The sequence below is a fragment of the Macadamia integrifolia genome, unplaced genomic scaffold, assembly GCF_013358625.1.
Source record: "Macadamia integrifolia cultivar HAES 741 unplaced genomic scaffold, SCU_Mint_v3 scaffold693, whole genome shotgun sequence".
In the NCBI taxonomy this organism is placed as follows: Eukaryota; Viridiplantae; Streptophyta; class Magnoliopsida; order Proteales; family Proteaceae; genus Macadamia; species Macadamia integrifolia.
Window position 1 is genome coordinate 22,465 of NW_024870516.1, and position 21,578 is coordinate 44,042.

The 21,578-nt window shown below is 36.9% G+C and overlaps 1 protein-coding gene across 3 annotated transcripts; it reads left to right on the top strand.

Moving 5' to 3' along the window:
* Nucleotides 1–5,085: 5,085 nt before the first annotated feature.
* LOC122069744 (vesicle-associated protein 1-3-like) lies at nucleotides 5,086–20,862 on the top strand. 3 transcript variants are annotated; one of them, XM_042633815.1, is made up of 9 exons: nucleotides 5,086–5,372; nucleotides 5,517–5,583; nucleotides 5,765–5,835; nucleotides 5,952–6,033; nucleotides 6,193–6,308; nucleotides 6,401–6,562; nucleotides 6,674–6,742; nucleotides 18,219–18,296; nucleotides 20,489–20,862. In XM_042633815.1, the coding sequence occupies exons 2-9, from the start codon at nucleotides 5,532–5,534 to the stop codon at nucleotides 20,600–20,602; spliced, it is 744 nt and encodes a 247-aa protein (XP_042489749.1). In that variant the 5' UTR covers nucleotides 5,086–5,372; nucleotides 5,517–5,531; the 3' UTR covers nucleotides 20,603–20,862. The 3 variants fall into 3 exon arrangements, with proteins under 3 accessions (XP_042489749.1, XP_042489748.1, XP_042489747.1); XM_042633814.1 differs by having other exon boundaries at nucleotides 5,087–5,372; nucleotides 5,480–5,583; XM_042633813.1 differs by having other exon boundaries at nucleotides 5,088–5,583.
* Nucleotides 20,863–21,578: the final 716 nt, after the last annotated feature.

Sequence of the window (21,578 nt, forward strand, 5' to 3'; positions counted from 1 at the left end):
GTTTCCCCATGTATTCACATACAATTTGCATTGTGGCTCCATTTGGTTTGGTTGCAAGTAAAGATAAGTGAAATCATTTTTTAAAAGAAAGGGAAAGTTTTGTAATCAAGATTGTCACCTATCTAATATTTACCATATTTTGGGCCAAAGAACGTGCCGTGGTCATGTGGCCTCTGTGCCCAGACCAAGTGGTGGAATGACGTCACATTCCCATGTAATACAATAGATCTATCCCTATCCCTGTTGATGCTATGCACTCTCCTTCATTGACCCCCTTCGTGGTGGTGGTAAAAGCATAATGATGGACATAAAAATTTTCTTTGGTCATATTACGATTAGGGCCTGAGGTCCCTTCGTAGCTCTCAAGATTATTGTATTCTGCAAATAAAAAAAAAAAAAAAAATAGAAAATGTATTTTCATAACCCTTAAGACTTTTTCTGTCAGCAACCCTAAATTTGTCAAGTGGCGGTTTAGTAGGAGTTTAAATTTTGTAAAACATATATCCACGTCATCCTGGACGTGTGGTAAGTAGAAAGTAGTAATTTAAAATCAATACACCATGTGGCAAAATCAATATTCATTTCCTTTTAGATAAAAATGCCAAATTTTGTCAAGATTTAAATGGCTAAAAGACATGTTCAGTACATGGTGATATGATCATGTTTGATATTGGAATTTGATAACTGATCCCCTGTCCTTTATTAGCCTTCATTGAATTGGTGGGTGATTATATTCAATAGATTGTTGACATGGATCACTAAATATGATGTTTGGACAATTCAAAGATTCTTCTAATCCGTACAATAATCAAATCAAATTGATTAGCATGATCAGCCCTCCCTGTGGCTTATCATAATTCAAAGTAGTGGTCCTCATAATTTTTTTTTTTCTTCTCTTGTAGCCATCGTTGTTACTATTTCCTATTAGAGAAATGCTAGGAGAACTGCATGGTCACCTAAGAAAATATCATTATGGTTAAGCCACTTCATTATTTGGACATGGACCAACTTTTAGCATGATCTTTAAAAAAAGAAAATCCAATTTGTTATCATTCAATTGGTGGTCAACTACCTAAACGTTTTTCCCTATAACTTCCAGCTTATCATATATATATATATATATATATGGTCAATATTAAAAAGTCATTTCGCCTGAAAAAAAAATCACAAAAAAATAATCATTCATTTGTTTTTAATAAGTCAATCACATATTTAAGGTTTTTCATTCATTGGGTTTTTCTGTGTGACAGCAGTCAGTGTAACCATATGCATTTGCCCTTCTTTATATACGTAGAGGTAGTGTCTAGGAGTAAAAAATGATACTACGATAGATTAAATAAATTGGGCAAGAGAACGCTGCCTCTTGGCACAGATATACATCAATGGGAAGGAACGACCAATGGGAAGGAACGTGCGATCTTTTTCACATCCACTATATCTTGGTACAAGTACACGTCAAGAGGTGGTGTTATTTCTTCCATTTATATTTGTCCTTTATTAAGTTACATAATGACACTTTGTTTTATTTGAAACATGTCAGATAGTTACAACTTCATGTATTACATGATTATTCTTCATCTTATTTGATCCACGTGAGATGGTTATGGATCCATGTAATTATACTTGGTTATATGTGTACATGGGTAATCTCTCTCTCTCTCTCTCTCTCTCTCTCTCTCTCTCTCTCTTTGTTGTATGCTTTTGGCTACCCGATAGTATAGTTCTTGCATTAGTATGAGGGCCAATGAGAGTGCACATAGCGGCATCAACAGAGATGGAGTTTTGGTTATATATATATATAATAAGTTGCTTTGAGATGCCTAAGTTTAATGTAGGACAAAAAAAAAAAATCTTTATATTTCCAAGAAGGAGAAAGGACTCAGAGAATGTATCCATTTTTAGTCTTACATTGGAAATTTAAGAAGAAAAGAAAGGAATAAGAACCTATAAATAAGAGGGAGAGATGGTTGGATGGACTCAAAATGGTTATTTAGTCAAGAAGATAGATTAGTTGGCAACCAATACTTCACAATTAAGAAGTCATGAGTCTCCTTGGAACCACAACTATTAAAAAATATATTATTATTATTATGAAAAATTTATGCCCTTCCCCTGTACTTTGCCCTAATTACATCCAAGTACAAATAGTTTCAGAAATTACACCCCTACCTCTACTGTTGGAGTTCGTTGGAACCTAAGAGATGTCACCAGATCCCCTTTCCCTTCCATGACTTTCTTAATGGAGTTTGTTGGTGCTTCAATCCAAGACTCAATGCTGTTAATGGAGTTCGCTGGCGCAAGGAGGTTACGAAGTCGATGTAGTGCTTGATCGATTTTTCTCTCCAACCTTCTCAACTTCGCCAGAGTATATGAAACTAGACGTTAGTTCAGGAGCAAAGATTGAAGGTGAATTCAGTGGTCTTCTTTGTTCTAGCAAATTTGGAAGCCAAGGAACAAGGTAATGTTTAATTTTGAAAATTCATGTTTAACTGCTACCATTTCAGTTTTCCATCATACAGTGGAAAAAGGTAGATTGAGTTCCCAATGTTTTTTTAATTCACACTTGTCCAATAGGAGCCCTTTTTCTCCCTATTGCACTTCTAATTTTAGCCTTCTTGTTTTTGCACCAGACTTTGTGTTGGTGTTTTCTGATGGAGCCTGGAATTTGAAGTCCAAGAAAGGAGGAAGAGGAGCTATTATTTTTTATAGAGGAAAAAATTTTATTGAAGCAAAATGCAAGTTTTGTTGGGGATCTTCAGCAGCTGCAGTTGAAGCTGAAGGAGTTCGGGACGCCCTACTGCTTGTCCAAAGTGTTGGTTTCTTGAAGGTTGCAGTGTTTTCAGACTGCAAAGGTCTGATTGGGGCCTGAATGGGATGCCCTCATCACTAGATTGGGTGACATGCTTCATTATGGATGATATTCTAGCTCTAGCTTTAGATTTTACTTCAGTTGTGTTTAATTTCATTCTTAGATCCTTTAATAAGGAAACACATTCTCTTGCTGGTGGGGCTGCCAAGTTCCACCTCTTTAGGCAGCCCCACCTCTCTAGAATATGGTGGCCTATTCCCCCTTTATTTCTTGTAAGCTTGTCTTTCCTCAGTACGAATTATTTCATAGCAGAGTTTGCTTAATGAATTTAGTATTTTGTCCACCCCCCACACCCCAAAAAAAAAAAAAAAAGAAAGTGAATTCAATAACTAGAGGTTGAAGACGATAAAAGGCTGCATTCCCTCTTTAGTTTTAATTGATGAGTATATAAGTTCCTTCACCTATACTGAAGGGTGTTTCGGACATTAAGGGGTTTAATATTAGGTGATATGATCATTTAATAGGTCAAACGTTTTTTTTTTTTAGTAGAGTATATCTCCAACTTAACGGGCACTAACGGTCTAGATCTGCTAGTAAGAATCTTCAAAACACAGAAGGGGAGGGTTTTAATTTTTCTTATTATTATTTGAAGTAACCAAAAATTGCCTAACGATAAAATAGGGTCAAGATCTGGCCGTCCTAAGCTTGGCTTGGGTTTTCAAAATTCTGTTTAAGCATAATTGTAACAAAACTAGAGTGATGTGGAGTTTTGATAGGCCGCCACGTGTGCAATCTTAGGCCTTTCATCGACGTAAATTTATATAGACTCGGGGGTTCGAACGTTTGTGGCTACCATGTACGGGGGGCGTGGTGTGCGAGAAGAAGAGAACGACTGCCGCCAACTTGGCTTCTGTTTGTTCCCTATATATGCTTCTCAATTCTCATTTTACCCTTGTACCTTCTAGAGCCCTTCTATGGATACAAATCACATCCTCTCGGAATTTTAGTGCATTTAAAAAAGACTCCGGTTAATTTAGTGTTTTAAATAGTTAGACGTACCTTCTTACCGTTAGAAATTCATTCGCGTGATCGCACTCTCCCCCTGAAAATCGGATCGGATTGGTTAGGATGGCTGTGGCATGGATCGAGATTGATTCATGATAAAATATAAATATTAATGGGAGAGAGATAGGTATGCCACCGATATCAAGTATACTAGCGAATAGCACTAATAGGAACACATGATGGAGTATCATTCAGGAAAGATATGGGGGTCATTTCAGAAAAAAGGAAAGAGAGATAGACACAATGGGTGCTAGCATACTTGATATCGGTGGCATACCCAACATTTTTCCAATGTTAATATATATATATATATATATATCGATTGAGATTGATTTCAAGTTTTAAGAAAAGGGCAAAGAGACCCTGTGCATCCACATGACTCTTAGGCCACATGTGAGAACATGATCGGTGCATATTAGGGGCATCTTAGGCTGAGTTTGATGAGCGTGGATCAAGTCCTGAAAAATCTCGTATGGTGTTTGATTTACATTTGGACTCAACTCAAAATAAAAATCAATTAAAATAAGAGAGAGATTAAGTAAAGTCCAAGTATAAATCAAACACCGTACAAAAATCATTCTCGTACGAAGACTTGATCCACAATTGTGTTTGGTTATCATTCAGTTTCGACGTTTTGTGTCGAAAATAGAATTTTCATTTCTATGTTAAAATGCTATTTTAAAACAAAAAAATATGGCGTTTAGTAAACCTATTTTAGGAACTATTATTCTAGTTGTTCATTACTTCTTTTTTTTTTAGGTATTTAAAACGGTCTAAGGTTTCGTTATTCCATCATTTTATGTTTGTAACATTTTTCTTTTCGTTTCTAATCTTTTTGTGTTATCAATTTGGGTATTTCCTACGCTAGATTGGTATGATTTTTTTTTCTTCGAAAAAATTGACTTACCTTGTATCAAGTACCGATCAAAGGTTTAAAACTCGAGATCAATCTCGACCAATATTAATCGGATTAGGATCCTCTCTTCAGTGCTGATCGCTCAGGTTAACCCATAGTTATTTGGACGATAGACATGTGTCCATGCGTTGATCTAATGATTCTCAATCAGCGCTCAGGAGAGGATCCCGATCCACATTAATCTGGAACACCTTAGATTTACCCCCTTTTTAATAAAATCAATTTACTCTTATACCTTACGTCTTTTATTTTTTGGTAGAACCCTAATACCTTACGTCAAGGATCGGGTTCGGTGGAGGCGATTACCATCCAATCTGGTCGATACGGATCGATACAATCCGAGTTCTAAAACCATAGTTCCGAATTCCAATAGGATTTCATTCGCGTGATCTCACCTTCCCCTCTTCTCTCTCTCTCTCTCTCTTAGATTCTTACCCACACACACTGGAGCGCTCTGTCTGGGGCTGTCTCTCTGTGTTTGTTTGCGTCTTACCTATATTTTGCAGATTTTCTACCCAATGTTAGAAGACCGGTTGTTCAAACTTTGTAAAAACCGAAGAAAACGAGAAGAGATCAGAAACGGTGAAGAATTTAGAAAAAATAATTTTTTGTTTCTTTCGTTTTCTACATTTCTCTGCGCAGATCTTTCTTTCCCATAAAAACCCTCTTTCCTTTTCGTCCTAAACAAGGAATCTTACCGGTAATTCGAATTCTCGTTTGGTAAAGCTGCTGATTTAAGGCATGAGTGGGGGAGATCTTCTCAGCATTCAACCTTCCGAGCTCAAGTTTCCATGTAAGCAGTTTCTCTGACTCTCGTTTCTTCTATTTCTCCATTTTTTAATTATCTGTTTGTCCTTTGATCTACTATTCCAATTGGTTCTTTCAAACGTCACTTGCCCTAGAATTTTTCTGCTCCTTTTAATTTTATAGTTCTCTTATATGTTCTCCTGATCGCCTTTGTTCTGTTTGAGAAGTCGAATTGAATAAGCAGAGCTCGTGTTCTCTGCAACTCGGTAACAAGACGGATCAATATGTAGCCTTCAAGGTAGTTTTCTATCTGCATTCTGGGTTTTTTTCTGCTTTGATTGTAGCATTTGATAATCTGGGTTGTTATTGTTGTACCTGATGTTTCTTTTGTTTAATTGATTTTGTAAATTAAAGGTTAAAACGACCAACCCCAAGAAATACTGTGTTCGTCCGAACACGGGGATCGTTTTACCTGGGTCAACATGTGACGTTACTGGTAACTCCATTCTGATGCATTTGAACCATGATATTATTTTTTTTCCCACTGCCATTTACTTTAGTTGATATTGATTTCCTTTCTCTGATTGAGTATAATTGTCATTAGCCATTAGTTTCTGTTCTAATTTGCATTTCTTTTGGGATTGTATCTGATTAGTTACAATGCAAGCCCAAAAGGAGACTCCACCTGATATGCAGTGCAAAGACAAGTTCCTTCTTCAAAGTGTGGCCGCACCTCATGGTACAAGCGCCAAGGATATAACCCCAGAAATGGTACAACGATGTTGCTGGTCCCCCTTGTGTAAGACTTCTTGTTGTAGTTTTTCTTTCTTGGTAGTCAGATGTGGCATGTATTTATTCTGTAGTTCAACAAAGAGCCTGGTAAAGTTGTTGGGGAGTTCAAATTGAGGGTGATTTATGTTCCTGCAAATCCCCCGTCACCGGTCCCTGAAGGATCTGACGAAGGATCTTCTCCAAGGGCATCTGTGCTGGAGAATGGCAACCAAAACAACGTGTTGTTTGATGCTGTAAGTGTAGCTTGTTGTTCATGTTTTCCCATTCATAAGCAGTTGAATTTTTCTTTTTGGAATTTAAATATGGGTTCCGTTTGAATATTGTTCTCTTTGAAATATAATCAGGTTACGGGATCTGGATTGGAAGCTAACCACACAAGATTTATGGAGGAGCCTAAAAGTAAATCTTTGGAGGTAATATGATTCTCTTTCCTTTGAGGATTTTATTGAAAAACTGTTCTGTCTTTGTTGGTAGGTTTAATGCCTATTAGATTTGGTGGACTACCTAAAATCTTCTTTCCTTTAAATTCTTGCCATAGTGACCGTGTGCTCTGGCATCGTAGGAATTTTATGGTGCTTATTTTTCTCTCCAAAAAATTCAATGAATCCTGCTACTCATTTCATCGCATAGGATTATATGTTGTAAGTGAGTCTTTGGTTCATATCTTGTAGGACTTATTGGTTTGGATCTATGCAGTCAGTACTTATACTAGATATTACTTGGAGATGTTTGATGTTACATTGTTCGGTACTAGAGTTGAGGGTTCAAAATTGATGTTACAGGGAATTGAATTTTTTTTTTTTTAGAATTCGCAACAGAGGAATAGTTTAAAAGTTTCAAAAAAATAATTTTCAACCCTAGTTAGGATTCCACAAATTAAAATCTGAAATCAGATTTAGAACCAAAGTTCGAATCTGTCTGAAATAGGAGGAAGCCTGTGGTAGGCTGTAGGAGTCTCTCATGGAGCTCATATTTTGATCAAGTGCTCCTCTAGTGGTGCTGATCATACCCTCCAAAGGGTTTTGTAACCTGATCTCAGATTTAGGAGATTTGAGAAGAGGTTCCCAATTAGGAAATCGAGGGTGACCTTCAGGAACAGCAGCTAGAGGGCTCAGATGGTCACCAAGTTTGGATCAAAGGGTCCTCTTGAAGGCTGGAACAAAACCTCAAAAGGCCTGGTTGATCAGAGTTCAGGTGGAGAAGATCTGGCCTTGGTCGATCCACCCTCAAAACCCTGACAAAGCTGGGTCGGACTGGTCTCCTTGGCTGCTCTTGATCCTTGTTGCAAGCTGGTCTTCTAGGCTTCAATGGGTCTTCTAATGACACTCAATCGCTATCTCGCAACACACAGAGAATCGATGGAGGGTTGTGAAGGGGGAAGAAGAATTAAGGAATGTGCATCTCACCCCTTAGGTTTTGGGCATCTCACTCTCTCAGGTAACATATATCTCAGCCATGAGTAAACACTCAATTTCATAAACTTCAATCTATCTTTTCATTATGATTAATGGGCTTTAAATAGCTTTACAGATCTTGGACATAAAGAATTAACATAAAAGGAAACTAATGGACTAAAATAAGACTTTCTAATTTGTGTCTAACTTGCCAACAAAGTTTTAACCAAATTAGAAACTAACAGACCATTGACAAAAAGGAAACTAACCTAACCAAATTAGAAACTAACAGACCATTGACAAAAAGGAAACTAACCTAACTTACAAAATAGGAAACTAACTTGACTAACAAAATAGGAAACTAACTTGGACAATCAAATAGAAACTAAATCCTAGGCTAACTTAGGCAATTCGATGGCTGTTGGAACTCTTCTCTTGAAGATGCTTTTTCAACAATAAGGGACAGCTGTATGGATCTTTTAGAAGATCTTCTGAACAAAATCTGCAGGAACACTGAACAGTAACTCGTGAACAGTGTTTTCCAGCTTTCCTTTTGGGCTGGTTAGATGGGACCAAGGTGGGGGCTGGCTGGTCCAGTATTGGATTTGGTTCAATGGGGCCAGCAGCCCCTTCCTTGTGGAAGCTTGATCTACATTACTTCTGGTCTACAGAGGTTCAATGTTGATATTTGAGAAGCTGCAACATAAGATATGAAAAGCTTCAGTTGTAAAGAGTTAAGTCTATTGTTCCAGGGGCTTTCTTCTTTTTTGAGTGAAAAAGCTTTATGAATTTTATTTAGTAGTAGCTTTGTGTTCCGAAAAGTATGGAAATATGGTTTTTTCTTTCATCTGTATTTATAAAAGTGACATTATAAATGGCATCTGAAAGTTTTTAAGAAAAGCTTGGGTATAAACCTGGTAGTACTCATATGTTGATCTACATACTACAGCATTAATTGAACTTGCATGAGAGTGTCATTGGGATTGAATACCTTCTACCCACTACCACTTTTATCTTGACAGGCCAAAAAATACCTCAGATGTCTCTCTGTTGATATCACAATACTACCATTTAACTGGCCGTGCCATATGGAGCAGAATGTTAGGAAATATACAACATATGTGGATTCATTAAAGGAAAAAGGGGTGGGAATTGGGGGGGGGGATATATATAGAATGAAGAGGTTGAGATGGATGAGTGTATGGCTAGAAAGGACATAACTGGAAGCAAATGCATTTGCAGGAAATTAAAAGTAGAATCAATTAGTGATTAGGGAAAAAACTGGCCAAGATGGTTTAGTTGTGTGGCAGAAACAGTGATTGTACCAGTGGAAAGACTGCTAAGATGGTTCACTTTATAGCTTCATTCTATTACTTAAATGTGAAAACGTTATAGTGCTTTGGCAGTTTTTGCAAATCAGGGAAAATATTTTTGATGGATAAAAGGGAGCATTGTTGGGTGGAAGGGTAGTGATGTCATTTAGGAATCTGAAAATCTAGATGAATTTGAAGGAAAGTGAAAGATATAGAGAAAGTAGCAGCTAGCAGTGGTACAATTTTTCTTATTGCCCTTTGTATGGCGAAGACTTGACGGTTTTTTTGGGGGGGGGGGGAGCTATAGTGTGGGAATCAAGACTTGGAAACTTAACCCTCAGCTCCTAAAACAAATTCTTGTTGTGTGTGTGTGTGTGTGTGTGTGAGAGAGAGAGAGAGAGAGAGAGAGAGAGTATATTTTTCCCTCAAATCTCTTTCTCCCATCTTCTCTAGCTAATGCAGTTAAGATTTTCCAATTGAGCCAATCGGACCTCGGAAGACTACTTTTGGCCTATGGTTGGGTTCTGTGGACATTGGGCTTCTTATTTTTGCGTTTATTGATGTAAGGGTAATTTACAACGCCACCCCCTGGAGAATGTCACAATTATAAGAACACCCCCCTCTGTTTCACCAAATTAGACTCAGACCCCCTACTGTCAATCACCGTTAAAAAATATACCTTATTTGCTAATGTCAGCAATTATATTTTATTTTAAATATCAAAACACCTTTTATGAAATACGAAGTACCAAAAATACCCTTGCAATAAGTTAATATTTTTTTCACTCAAATCGTAATTGTTGGACTACCGGCAATCGTTCGGAGCAGCGGTAGAGGCTTCGGCGACGGACGACGACCCGCAGGAAGCATGAAGTAAGAGGAAGCAAGGAATGGTGAGCCACTCCATGCTCTGGTTCTGAAAGAAGCAGAAACAGAGCATGAGAGAGAGAGAGAGAGAGAGAGAGAGAGAGAGAGAGAGAGAGAGAGAGAGAGAGAGAGAGAGAGAGAGAGAGAAGAGTGGAGAGGTGGAGTGAGTGAGTGAGTGTGAGGTGAGGAAGACCGGAGAGAAAAACACAGAAGAAGAGTAGAGAGAGAATTTAATCTTCTATACATTGAACTCTGCATAACAGAAAACATAACTAATTAACACCAACAAAAAGGTGAGAAGAGAATGTGAAATTAAAAAATAAAAACATCATCTGGGCAAAATTAAGCCTTTCTTTTGTTACAGAAATTTGGTTAGTTCAAAAATGGAAACCTAACAACAAGCTCCTTTAAGCGAACAGACAAGGAATTGTCACATTTTTTCTGCGTTCATAAGGTAACATATGAATACACAACTGAAATTTTAAGCTAAAACTCGAATTCATCCATGAAGGTTCTCATCTTAGCTGAAGTAAATTTTTCTTCCAAGGAGAAAAAAGACTAAAAAGAAGGTCACGCCCAAGGATTAAAGTATCGGTATCGGTCAGTCACAATTAAGATACGTATCGGAGCGTATCGTATCGTATTGGAGATACGCTAAAGATACGCACATAAATGGATAGGGAACACATTTTTATACACTTTTGCATAAAAAAACAGTTAAAAAAGGCTATATATAACATGTAGAATGCATAAATACTTAAGTAGAGGGTATCGTATTGATAGACAAATATATTGAGTTGAAAATGTTCAAAATGATGAGGTTTCTTACAGTTTTTTCTTTCCTCATTGCCATTGTCACTGTGATGAGTGCCATGAAGAGTGTCATGGTGGTTCAAATCCTTGGTTAGGACCTTCTTCTTTAATAGGAGCAACTAAGATGATGTTCTGCACTTGTCGAATATAGGCACAATATTTACCCCAGTCGAAATATTTATGGTAGTGGGTCTCCCATTCATTGTAGAATCTTCTATACTACTCAGGAGTGGCCAATGTTGGTCCTGCATGAGTTCCATATCCATAGCTTGAAGAAGCACCTGAAGATAGATGGTGTCCATGTCCGGATGAGGAACCAGTGTGATCTGAACTTTTGTACTACTCTGGATTGGCAAATGATTGTCTTGCATAAGTCCCATATTCATAGCCTAAAGATGCATCTGAAGATACATGGTGTCCATGTTCGGATGAGGAACCAGCGGGATTTGAACTAATGCTCATTGACTCCATGCTACTCATCAATGCATCAATAGCACTCGGATTGTGGGATCGCCTACCCCTCCGACTATAAGACTTTGGTTGTGTGCAAGCACCATGATGACTATCTTGGGTTGCGTGTGTAAATGCAGCATCCTTTGTGAAATGTACTGGTACATAAGTTTGGCCACCACCACCACCACCACCACCACCACCACCACTGCCACCATCATCATCATCATCATCATCATCATCCTTGTCTTGATCATCATCATCACTAGCTGGTTGAGTTACACTATATGTAGCACCTGATCTCGTCCTCCTAATATCGCCATCATTAGAGCTATCATCATCCTCTTCCATAGCTGATGGTGCTTGGGCTATCATCATCCTCTTCCATAGCTGATGGTGCTTGGGTTTCATCATCAACAATATTTTTAAAATCTTCATTTATATCTCTAATGAGGTCCTCTATAATGGGATCAGGTGTGGTTTCTTGTCGATCTTCAGATAATTTGTCCAACACTAAAATATTTTCTGTCTCCTCAATCCATCCCCTAACTGGATTTTCCTCGTCGAGTATGTGGGTGATGTCAATTGGGTTGACATCAATATCATCCTCTGATTTCTCCAATTCTAAATATTTCATCTTCAATTTCATGTTGTAGTGCACATACACTAGCTTCTCCAGCTTCTCATAACTCAGACGATTCCGAGGTTTGGTGTGTATCAATCCGAACGTACTCCAGTTATGTTCGCAGCCACTTGAGGATGCCGTGCATGATAATATTTTTATTGTGATTGGCCTCAAGTTTGGAGCGCTTCATCCATAGTTCATCCACCAATCAGCTGTACATAGATAATTGCAACATCAGGAGTTTGAAATAAATTTGAAATACAAGGATAGCTGAGTAAGCCTAAATTACCAGGGTGTTGTGTTCCTCTAGCATGGATAGCTAAATGATCAGCAAACCTATGAGTGGCCTCCCGAAAGTACTTCACCTATACATGTATTAACATATTAATATGCCACTCAATGTATTAAATATTAATCAATGATTCAATATGTAAGTTTAGTAGACTACTAACCTCTTCAACTGCATCTTTGGCCGAATCAATATTAGGAGCTAACTTGTTGATAACATCCTTCAAAGATTCCATCAAATCTTTCCTAAACCTTAAATTGTTCTTGTAGTGCAAATCCGGATTCAAATAATAGGCTGCACATTGACATTGTTACATATTACTTATTGTTAACGATTAAGTATATTAAATTACTAATAAAGTCACTTACAAATTTAATTGAGAAAATACCTGCCCGATGAAGTTCTTGAACGAAATTATTTTCCCATCGACGATTTATAATCTTCAAAATGCCTTAAATGACTTTGGGTTCTCCTCTTCTATCTTTTGTTTGACAACTTCCATATAATGCACTATATTTTCCATTGTCTGTGCCTTATCACCATCAACTACTTTAAGTATCACAAATAGTGGTTGTATAATCTTAGTAAATCGGTATATCCTTTATCAAAACTTTGTTGAGGTGATTAGGTCTTGAATAGCTTTTCCAGTTTCAGTGGTGGCATATTTACTATTGAACCACTCATTAGAGGTGAATGACTTAACTAGCCATTCCTTCCGTTTTTGAATACTATCAAGTGCAATATAATTCGTTGCAAGCCTTGTTGCTGCGGGCCTCACCAAGTCACATTTTGTGTACTTTCTCATCAATGCCAACACCCCGTTGTGATTGTAGATGAAGTTGGTGATCATCTTGGCATCAGAAACTAATGTGTGCACTTTGTTCATTTCACCAATGTTCTTGAACATCAAATCAATACAATGGGCTGCACAAGGTGTCCAGTATAAGGTGGGATACTTCACCATAAGTAAAGTACCAGCCTTTTTGAAATTTGAGGCATTATCAGTCACAACCTGGACAACATTATTTGGCCCAACTTCCTGAACAACTTCATCCATTAATTTAAACAAATACATTGAATCCTTGATATCTGAGGATGCGTTGAAAGACTTATGGAATATTGTTTTCCCATCATAATATGTCAAAAAATTGATGATGGACATCCTTGTCGGTCCACTCCACCCATCACACATGATGGTCACTCCATAATCAGGCCACTTGTATTTAAACTCTCCAATGTATTCATCCACCTCTTTCACAATAGCATCTAAATATGGCTCTGCAATTTCATAGGGTGTGGTGGCTTCACATTTTTCCCACATGTCTGAATCTCCTTGACCATAGCCTTGAAGTACGGATCTTTAGCTTTGTGAGGTGGAGTCATAGAACTGTGGAACCACCTAGAGATTGCTTTCCCAATTTTCTTATTCAATGTTTTTGGTTGGAAAACCTCTTCAATCCTTTGTTGCCCTTCATCATGATGATTGTATGGTGCATCTCTCATATCTCTAATTTCTGGGCTTCTTTTCCCATTACCTCTACCACTGGAGGCAAATTTGTTAAACATGCCCTTCACAGTGCCTCCAATATCTACACTTGGACGACTTCTAGAGCTAGAACCTTGTTCATAAATCATCGGGCCACCACGCCTAGGTCTTACAGATTGACTTCTTCTCAGTTGTTCTGCTATCCATTGTTTTTCTTTTGCTTCCTTCCTTGAAATATGCATCGCTCGTGAAAGCTATTGATCTTCATCCTCTGCCTCCATATCGGATCCTTCATAATCCTCATGATCCCTTAGATTCTCAACCAATCTATCATCTTCTTCAACAACTTTTTTTGCTTTATCTCTACTTCCCCTTAAGTGCTTCCTCATTGCTTTGCTTATTTCATCTGGGCACTTGGTACATTTGGCAACATTAGAAAATCCTCCAGCCAAATGTTGTTTATGTCTGGTAATTCCACCTCCTAGATAGATAGTATCACAGTAATTGCATTTTGTACACAACCTATTGCCTTGTACTTTCTCGACTGTAGCCCATCCAATATCCCTAGATCGTTCTCTAGGCTCCATCTTCCTACAAAGATACATAATAAAACTTATTATGCATATTTATTGATTTAGTATTTAGTAAATAATAGCATTTTTTTAGAAACTAAAATGAGATGCATCCAAAGAAAAAAAAAAAAGATTTTTTTGTATTTTTCCAAATTTACACAAACTTGAAATGCAAACTTTTTTTAGAAAAAATTGTGCATCTAATTTCACATCATGGTCATTGGCCAAGTAAATTATAAATTTTTTTTTAAACTAAAATCAACTGAATTTTCTAAAAAAAATGTATTTTTTTAGTATTTTTCTTTATTTTTAATTAAATTTTGAAATAAAAAAAATAAAAAATACAAACTATTTAGAAAAATTAAAATTTTTTGTAGAAGTTGTAGATTAATTGTTTTTAAAGAACATATAAAAAATCAACATAGTGTGGACCAATATGTTTGAGTAGATCTAAAAAATGAAAAAAATTTGAAACCTACTTTTTTAGGGAAAAAATGTGGGTTTCATTTGAAATCATGTATTTAGTAATTATAAGTTATGACATTATTTTTAAGAGTTGAATGAACTAAATTTTCTAAAAAAAAAAAAAAGTATTTTTAATTAATTTCGGAATAAAAAATACATTTTTTTGAGAAAAATCAAAATTTTCCATGGAACACTTGTTTTTACATAACATATAAAAAATCTAAACATTTTTAACCATTGAGCATGGATAGATCTAAGAAATTTGAAAAAATTGAAACCCTCATTTTCTTTTGAAAAAAGTGTGTGAATCCTTATAAATCCAATGATTTCATGTAATAGTAATGCACAAAATGTGATTCTAAGTATGATGAACCTTAGATTTGTAAAAAAACTTGAAAATCTAAGGTTAAAGTTGAAAAAAGTGCGTAAAGATTCAAGAACTTACTATTCAAGACTTTCAAGTTCAAGTTTCTTCTTGGACTATGCTTTTCTCCTTGTTTAAACCATTCACTTCCACAATGTTTCCTTCAATCTACCATTGGAGTCTCCAAAAAAGTGTGTGAATCAAAGGGGAAGAAAGAAGAGAAATGTAGAAAACTATTGGTAAATGGTGAGAGAGTTTGAAGTGTTTGTTTCAAACAAAAAAAGGCACATTCCACACTTAAGTAGCCGTATCGTACCATATCGGTATGATACAGTGCGATACGTACCGATGCTCACAGGAATTTTTATGTTTTAAAAAAGTTCGTATCGTGGAGTATCGTATGTATCGGACCAATACGGTACGACACAATACTACCCATACAACGATACACAAAGAGGGTCAAAAAATTCCCTGTAGCGTATCGGTATGTATCGTGCAGATGCCTATCAATATCGATACGTATCGGCCGATACGGCACAATACACACCGATCCTTAAAACCCTGCTCTCGTCCCTACAATTTCTCCCTTAAGCTCATCCTTGTGGTTCCCTTTCTTCCCTATCCTTGCAGCTCCATTGCTAGTAATCTCTTTCCTTCTATCTTAAAAGAAAACCACCACCAGCAGATCCTCTAATCAATCTGCATTACTCTCGTCTCTATCTCTCTCTATATATATATATGTGTGTGTGTGTGTGTGTGCCGCAGGGGGGGGGGAGGGAATCGCAAATCCTCCTTTCCCATTTCCACTGTGGTTCACCATTTCTACTAGTCTACTGCCACCGACTCTGCAATCAGGTCTTTTCTGGTTTTCTTTTTTAATATAATTACAAACATATAATTTTTAGAGGCAATACATCTCGTTAGGCCAACCAAACAAACCCACTACGGGAAAACATAGATTTTCCCCCAAGTTTATTTTCCTGTGATGCAGTTTGGCGATGGATTTAGAATATCTTTTATTTATTTTCATTTTTATGAGTTAGAATTAGAGTGGTAGATTTTTATTTGAGTGAGAATTTTATTTCTATTTTAGTTAGATGCAATATTTGTTTCAAATAGGAAAGTAGGTATGTTTTCAGTCTTTAAATAGATTTATGGAACTCAATTAAAAAATTAGAATTTGAATGAATTGGAAAAATTATGTTTTGGTTGGAAACGATGGCTGCCATGGGTGGTTTTCTTCATCCCCTTCTCTGATATTCTTCTTTCTTCCTCTCTATTATTCTGATTTTTCTCTTCTCAGATCTTCTTTTCCATTCTTGCTTCCTCTTATTTCTTCTTCTTCTGCATTATTTTTCTGGGTTTTATTTCAATATACTGTTCTGGGCGATACTACCAGAACTGAAGAATCTGTCCCTGAAGATTGGTCTCCCATCGATTGACCCCAAGATTTGGGTCGAGTGTAGGGTTCTCAGAGGCGATCAGATCCATTCAGTTCCATCCCAAGTTCCTGCAAGTCGTAGGACAGCAGAACTGAAACCAGAACTCAGATCTGAGTTTTCCACCATGTTCAGGTCGCAGGATTCTCCCCGAGGCTGTTGCATCTCCTTCTGATCTGATAATGGTTGTAATCAAGAGCTATTTGACTTCTGATCTCTCCCGCAAAGTTTCGGCTTGATCGGATTATTGTTGAGAGAGTTCTGTCGATCGAAGCCAGAAAGAGGTTTCCGTTTCTATTGTGTTCTTCTCTAAAGCTATCTAAGGTTGAAGATGATATTTCCTCTTATTTACACTTTTTTAACCTTAGTTCCTGATATTCCCCAAAAAACCCTCATTCTAGAATTTTTTATTATTTCAGTTTAACCCCTTTACTAATTATATTTCCAGAACTACTCTTTCTTTGGGTTTAATTCCTGTTAAGTCCTCAGCCCATTATTTTACTCTATAAAGCTCCTAAATTTTACCAGAAATTACATTATTGCCCCTAGTTTGCCTAAATTGAAATATTTGGTTCGTTAGTGGGCCCTAAGCGATCCAATTCCTGTTCTTGGAACCCGGATCCGCATCATCCTGCTACTCCATCCCACGACATGTGGGGCCTACTCCCTCTACTTTCCCACCCCATCCTCCCCAGCAACCAAGAGCCTTAATTGTTATGTGGTGCAAATGTTAACTTGCATGAATTTTGCTTGAGGACCTAACAATTGATATTGACATTACTTGTCAGAAAAAGGCCGATGATTTGGGCTTACCTTTAAGAGTTGGATTCAAATTGTATACACAAGAAAAGGTGTTGGGTTTTATTGAATTTATCAGTTATGATCTTTATGGTCACGAATGACATAATTGGGTCAGTAATCAAGTTGGTACTGCTTAATTGCATATTTGCTGTCTCTTTTTAGTTCTATCCAATGTTTACCTTTTTTACTTGATTTTCCTGCTATTTATTTTAATTTTTTTTTTCCAGTCCAACTCTCTGTTAACTGGATTTCCTTCCTACTTTGCCTCCCCCCCCCACCAAAAAAAAAAAAGAGAGGAGGAAAGATGATCCCTCTGACATTATACCTTCTTACGTTATATACTTTGTTTCTTCATGACTGTCAATTAATTGTTATTTCTTCTCATTCAGTTCCTAGCTTTAGATTTCTTGGTTTTTCTGTCAAATATCATTCTTTCAATGAAATCAAATAGATCAAGCAACTCTTATGGATTTCATGAACTATTTTAGGTTTCATGATGAATTTAGTTTAATTCGAATGGGATTCACACTTGATTTCACAGCCACAAGTATGGAAGATTATGGAATATACTAAGTTGCTACGTGGCAGAACACTGGCTAGTTTGTCCCATAGTTCTAAATCTTGGAAATTTCAAGTTTTGATGGTCTAGGCCCACCCTGAGATGACCAAGTTTCGATGGTTCCAACCCTAATTTCAGAAATTTCGACCCAAATTTCAAGCAATAGCCCAGAAAAAAAACATGGTTTTGAACAGGTTTCAGAAAGTTCGACCTAAATGGTCGAAACATGAGATTTAGGACCATGGCTTGTCCTTTGTTGCATAAGACTGAGGATATGAAAGAGTTATTCAAATCTGTTCTATATTAATTTTGTTATATGCTACATTGATTTTGGAGACCATAAAGTTAATGTTCACCTTTCTTTTCGATGCTTTATTTTGTTGTTTCTTTTCTGTAGAACTGTATTACCTGGAATTGCTAATATAATTTCCTCTTAACATGTTATTCTTTAGACGTTGCCTATGATTTCCAAGTTGACTGAGGAGAAAACTTCTGCCATGCAACAAAATCAGAAGCTGCGTCAAGAATTGGTATGCTCCAAATATCCTGTTGGTAGAAATTTGTTTGTTCTAAACTTTTCTTAGCTTAGCCTTTCATGGTCTTTAGCCACTTCTGGGTTATTAGTAATGTTCTCTGTCCTGGGCTGATAGTGCCCAGAGGGAGTCATGTTTGAGGAGGTAAGAATAGACCCATGTGACCCAAATACTGTTATGTTTGGTCACAATCTTCCAAATAAGCTTTAGGATGCCCACTGAGATAAGGGGGACATGACCAAGGTTCAAGGCCTAGGTTAGAATTTCACCAAGCAACCCAACACTAGGCTCCACTGCATCTCACAGCTATTGGCATAAAACCAAAAATTTCAACCTACTTTGAACTTACTTCAAAATGCTTAGAGACGGTCCTTTTTTGTAGTGTGGCTAGGAGAGTTCCAGAGACTCTCATTGGGACTTCCTTAAGGACTCTTTTGATCATTTAATGAACTGCACATTTTCAAGGGCTTACACACCTGTCAAGAATTGACTTACGTTTTCAAGGACTTGTACAACCATCAATGAACGGACTTACACTGCTACAACGAACTGACTTATTGGCCGAAAGATTTTAAGACTTTAGATAATAGTTGTAACTAATTAAATAATACTTATTGACTTCTCAAATTCTGCATACATGCAGTAATCACTTTTGACCCTTCTTTGACGAAGACTTGGACTGGATTAATTAGGACTGGTTTTGGTGAGCCAGAAAAACTCCCAGAGACTTGGTTGGTCTTGCCTGAACCAACTGAACCTGGTTCAGTTAAACCAGAACAGTTTCATTCAAGGAACCACAGGCACAAGCTAAGGTAGAGGCCTGATTCCTCCTTTCTCGCGATAGTTCTACTTGGAGTAGAAGTTATCTACATCAGGGCTCCATTGTTACCTTACAGTCTTACACTGTCAAGAATTAAACCGGATCAGGATCGGTCATGGCCAGCTCAAGTATGCTTTAAGTAGAATCAGCTAATCCAAGCTCACTGTTGGTATGGATCGGCATATTCTGATTGGGATTGGTTTTGATCATTTAATCCCATTCTCCTGATTGTTACGCTTCTATATTGCTAATCTGCAAATGGTTATAAACCCTGTGTGATGTTAGACTTCTGTCCTGTTTATGTTTACAATATACAAATATACAGCAATGTCATTTTCAAATCCACACAACTTAATAAGGTGTACTTCCCGCATTATGGTCATTATAGAAGCTCCAATTGATGTTATAAACTCTACGCTCCACCCCCCCCTCCCCCTCAAAAAGGAAAAAAGAAAAAAAATATGAACAGTTTTGGATTTAATAAATGTATGGATATAAACTAGGCAGTGTTATTGTTACTATTACAATTTACCATTTTCCTATGAATTATCACTGACAATTTTTATTATTGCATTGTAGTTTTGGTCCAATACTATCTTGCATATAATCAAATGTATCTCTATGCTTCAAGGTTCAGATATTCCTTTACCGAACTTTTGACTGAAATTTCAGCAAATCAAATTACATCCATGCCCCTAGCGAGATTGCTTTCCATGGAAGTTAGCAATTCAAATTGCTCAACTAGTTTATGGTGCGATAATTTGATTTTCCAGTGGTATTGACATAACTGATACAGCAAAAGCTATGGACTGATAGATCCTTCTAATTAGGTCATTTGGTTCAGTTTACATACCACCATGCTTCTGGAGGTTGGCCTTCATTCTAGGTGTAAGTTGGCCCTTTCCAAGCGATTCCCACTTTGCTCTAGGTTTTTTGCCTGGTGGCAGGGGCTTTTTCCTAGTACATCTCAGCTACCCCAGACAGTCCTTTCTATCTCTTAAATAGTCAAACTGAAAATGTGAAAGAAATATGATTGGCATTGTGGAGCTAACCCATGTCAAAAGTCATAGGTCTCATGTTACATATAAATTAGGCCATAGTTTCAAAAATCAGATTGGAATTGGTGGAATCGGTGATTCGAAATCTGATTAATGTCATTCCTGCAACCTATTTGTAATTTGCCATGAATGTTTTGATCTTTATTTATTTTTGAACATTTTATCCTTTCTGTAGTCAATGAGATGGTTTTCCTCAGCTGGAAATATGTCATATCTATTCTATGGTTCTTTGACAATTCATCTTATTTCTTAAGCATCTATTTTTCTCCTGGAAAAAGGCATAATTTGTTCATTTTTCTTTCATGGAACAGGAGTTTCTGAGAAAAGAAATTAGCAAAAGCCGTTCTGGTGGCTTCTCCTTCCTGTTTGTGGTGTTGGTTGGCCTGTTGGGTGTCCTTGCCGGGTACCTTGTTAAGAAAACTTAGTCATAACAGTAAAATTAAAGCCTTTCGTTGCCTGCAAGCCCACATCGATCGTATGTTTAGATGTTGTTTTCAGAACTTAGTCGATGGACCTCTTCTGGTATGGTATCAATCAATGTAAAAAGTGGCTGTCCATTATGTATTATTGTCTGTTGCATCTCAACTCATTATGTTAATGGAGAGTTTTTATTTTATTTTCTTTTTGTTGATTTAAGTTTGTAAACTTGAATTAATGATTAATTCAAGAATCCGAATTAGGATCAGAGAGCTCTTTTAGATTTGGTTTTTCTACATCAACATTTTCTGTCTTCTCTCAATCTTTTTGTGTTAGCAATATTATCATTTGTCCTTTCAAAAAAAAAAAAAAAAAAAAAGAGGGGGGGGGGAATGACCCTTTTGCCACTTTATATCTGGACGTATTTCAATAACCTGAATAATAATTAAGAATTAAAATATGGGGATGTGTTTTCTGTATGCACCTAGGCACAGGGTGCAAAATGACCTCCATGCCTCTCTTGATCGATGCCTGAGATTGTGTTCTTTAATTGGTTAAAGTGCTGGTGTAGGGACCACACTTCCGGATAGAAAACTTTCTTCTTTCAGACTTCACCCAGTCTTCAAGTTTGAATTACTCCTGCATTTTGGCAAATCTCTGTGTCATAGTTTAGGTGTAGGGACATTGATTTAGTTCATGGTATTTGAATTACTCCTGCATTTTGGCAAATCTTTGTGTGTCATAGTTTAGGTGTAGGGGCATGGATTTAGTTCATGGTATTTGATCTCCAGTGATTATATAATTATCGATATGTTTTTATCTCCAGTGATTATATAATTATTGATATGTTTTATTTGTATCGAGCCGTGGGATCAAAACATTATTTTTTCCCAAAAAAATAATCTGCTCTTTTAAAAGGAAAAAACGTGCTTTACGAAAGACGAAGATTGGTTCTATAGGGATGGATGTCTGAGGGTGGAGTGG